The sequence below is a fragment of the Salvia splendens genome, chromosome 3, assembly GCF_004379255.2.
Source record: "Salvia splendens isolate huo1 chromosome 3, SspV2, whole genome shotgun sequence".
Lineage (NCBI taxonomy): Eukaryota > Viridiplantae > Streptophyta > Magnoliopsida > Lamiales > Lamiaceae > Salvia > Salvia splendens.
In genome coordinates, this window is record NC_056034.1 from 8,165,388 (window position 1) to 8,167,205 (window position 1,818).

The following is a 1,818-nucleotide window of genomic DNA, read 5'->3' on the forward strand; positions in this document are numbered from 1 at the left end:
ACGAATTTTAATGTAAAATTGGTAAAATAAGAGAGAGGTAGGGAGAAAAAGTAATTAAAGTATTGTTACTGAAGAATGAGTCATACCTCATTAAAGAGAAAAAAAGTTTCCAAAATTAGAAAATGCATATTTTTGTGGGACAGACTAATAAGGAAATAGTGCATCTTCTCGTGGGACGGAGGGAGTACAACACGTCAACATATCATATCTTTCACTCCCACCAAGTAAATAGGGTAACAGTAGTAGTCCACTTATTAGATATTCACTCAATTGGAGTAAATATAACCACAATATTTTACGCAGTTTGATCAAGATTCAATCAAATATTATTTTCATTTGATAGCCAAATAAAGTAACTGACCACCACCTTGGGAAGAAGACCACCAAAAGTAATTTCTAATTAAGGGAGAGGGGGGTGTGGAATAGTAAATCTGAGTTCTCGCTGGTATAGCTAAAAAATATAAATATAAAAATGACATAGCAATGAAATTAAAAATTGATGATAGAGTAATAGTGCTAATGAATGACAAGAAAATGAAAGTATTGATTAATAGAGATGGTTAATAAGGGCCAAGGCGTTGCTGATATGCCTCTCAACTCCAGTGACACAGCTAGTGATCTTCTTCTTAACCTTCCGCTCGAGGAAGTCGTCGATGCACGTCTCAGCGTCGGTGATGGCGGCGCTGGCGTAGGTCTTTGCATTTGCCCACTCGAATTCCCTGTCACCGCTCTTCATGTGGCCCATGGCGGTGAGCGTGTCCTTGAGCTCGGTGACAGCGTCTTTGAGGTCGCCGATGCAATCCTTCACTGCCATCGCCTCCGCCTTCTTCACCCCCTTCTGCTTCGCCAGCTTCGTCACGGTGGCCGAGCAGTTGTAGGTGGCCAGCACCGCCGCCTTCAGAGCTACCTTGCACAGCTTCAAGGGGTTCGTCCCCACCGTCGACGCGTAGGGCCCCAGCGTCTTGATGCACAGCGACGAGTACGTCGTCGTTTTGCACGATTTCACGATGAAGTTAGTCGAGTTTTTCTTTGACGTGGCGGCGGAGGTTGGAATAGTGTTGCATGAGATTAAGACCAAGAGTGTGAGGATGGCTGTGAGGAAATGTTTAGTTCCCATCTTTGGTTTTGATCGATTTGTGTGATGATATTGATTTACTTTAATTTGTGGGGATGGATTTGCAGAGAAGGAAGCAAGGGGTATATATATAGTAGTACTAGTACTATACAATATAACTAATGTAGAAAAAAGTTGTCAGCAGGTGAATTAATTGTTGAATCTAGCGGGGATAATTTAGGTATTTAAAAACTGTTATTTTAGGTTGTTGATAGTCCGAAGGCACATGCAAATGCGAATGCGTTTTGTCAAAAGATTAGTATCTGTTGAAGTCACATGCGTATTCTAAGCCATATTCCTAGCCTGTTCATGAATTCAGATAATTGATCTATTACTGTCAGAATAATATCGCACAAAATCGGGAGGATTATATGCAATTGATATGATATGGGAATATATTGTGTCATATATAGCATAGTAATTATTGTAAATTAGGTTTACCATATATGTAGAGATACTCTAGCCTATATAATATTGTAATCTCTGTATTCACGGTACAATGAATGAGAAGATGATTTCTCCTATCAATTTCTAACATGGCCTCAGAGCAGGACGATCTTGGCTCAGAAAAATTTCATCACAACCAATAATACCAATTCTCGACACTTTTTTCAGCCAAAACCAACCCGAAATACCAAAATCTACACCCAAATATGTCAGATACAGAGGATACAAAGGATCTGGAACAGACGGCAAGTCTCAGA

The 1,818-nt window shown here is 40.1% G+C and overlaps 1 protein-coding gene across 1 annotated transcript; it reads right to left on the minus strand.

Annotated features, from left to right (window-relative positions):
• Positions 1 to 547: 547 nt before the first annotated feature.
• Positions 548 to 1,117, minus strand: LOC121796511 (pectinesterase inhibitor 4-like). Its single transcript, XM_042195346.1, has one exon. It carries the CDS (start codon positions 1,115 to 1,117, stop codon positions 548 to 550), a length of 570 nt encoding a protein of 189 aa, XP_042051280.1.
• Between the last annotated feature and the right edge of the window lie 701 nt (positions 1,118 to 1,818).

What these genes read in the sequence shown, in the direction of transcription:
- LOC121796511 (XM_042195346.1), bottom strand. Translation starts at nt 1,117, where the DNA reads ATGGGAACTAAACATTTCCTCACAGCCATCCTCACACTCTTGGTCTTA.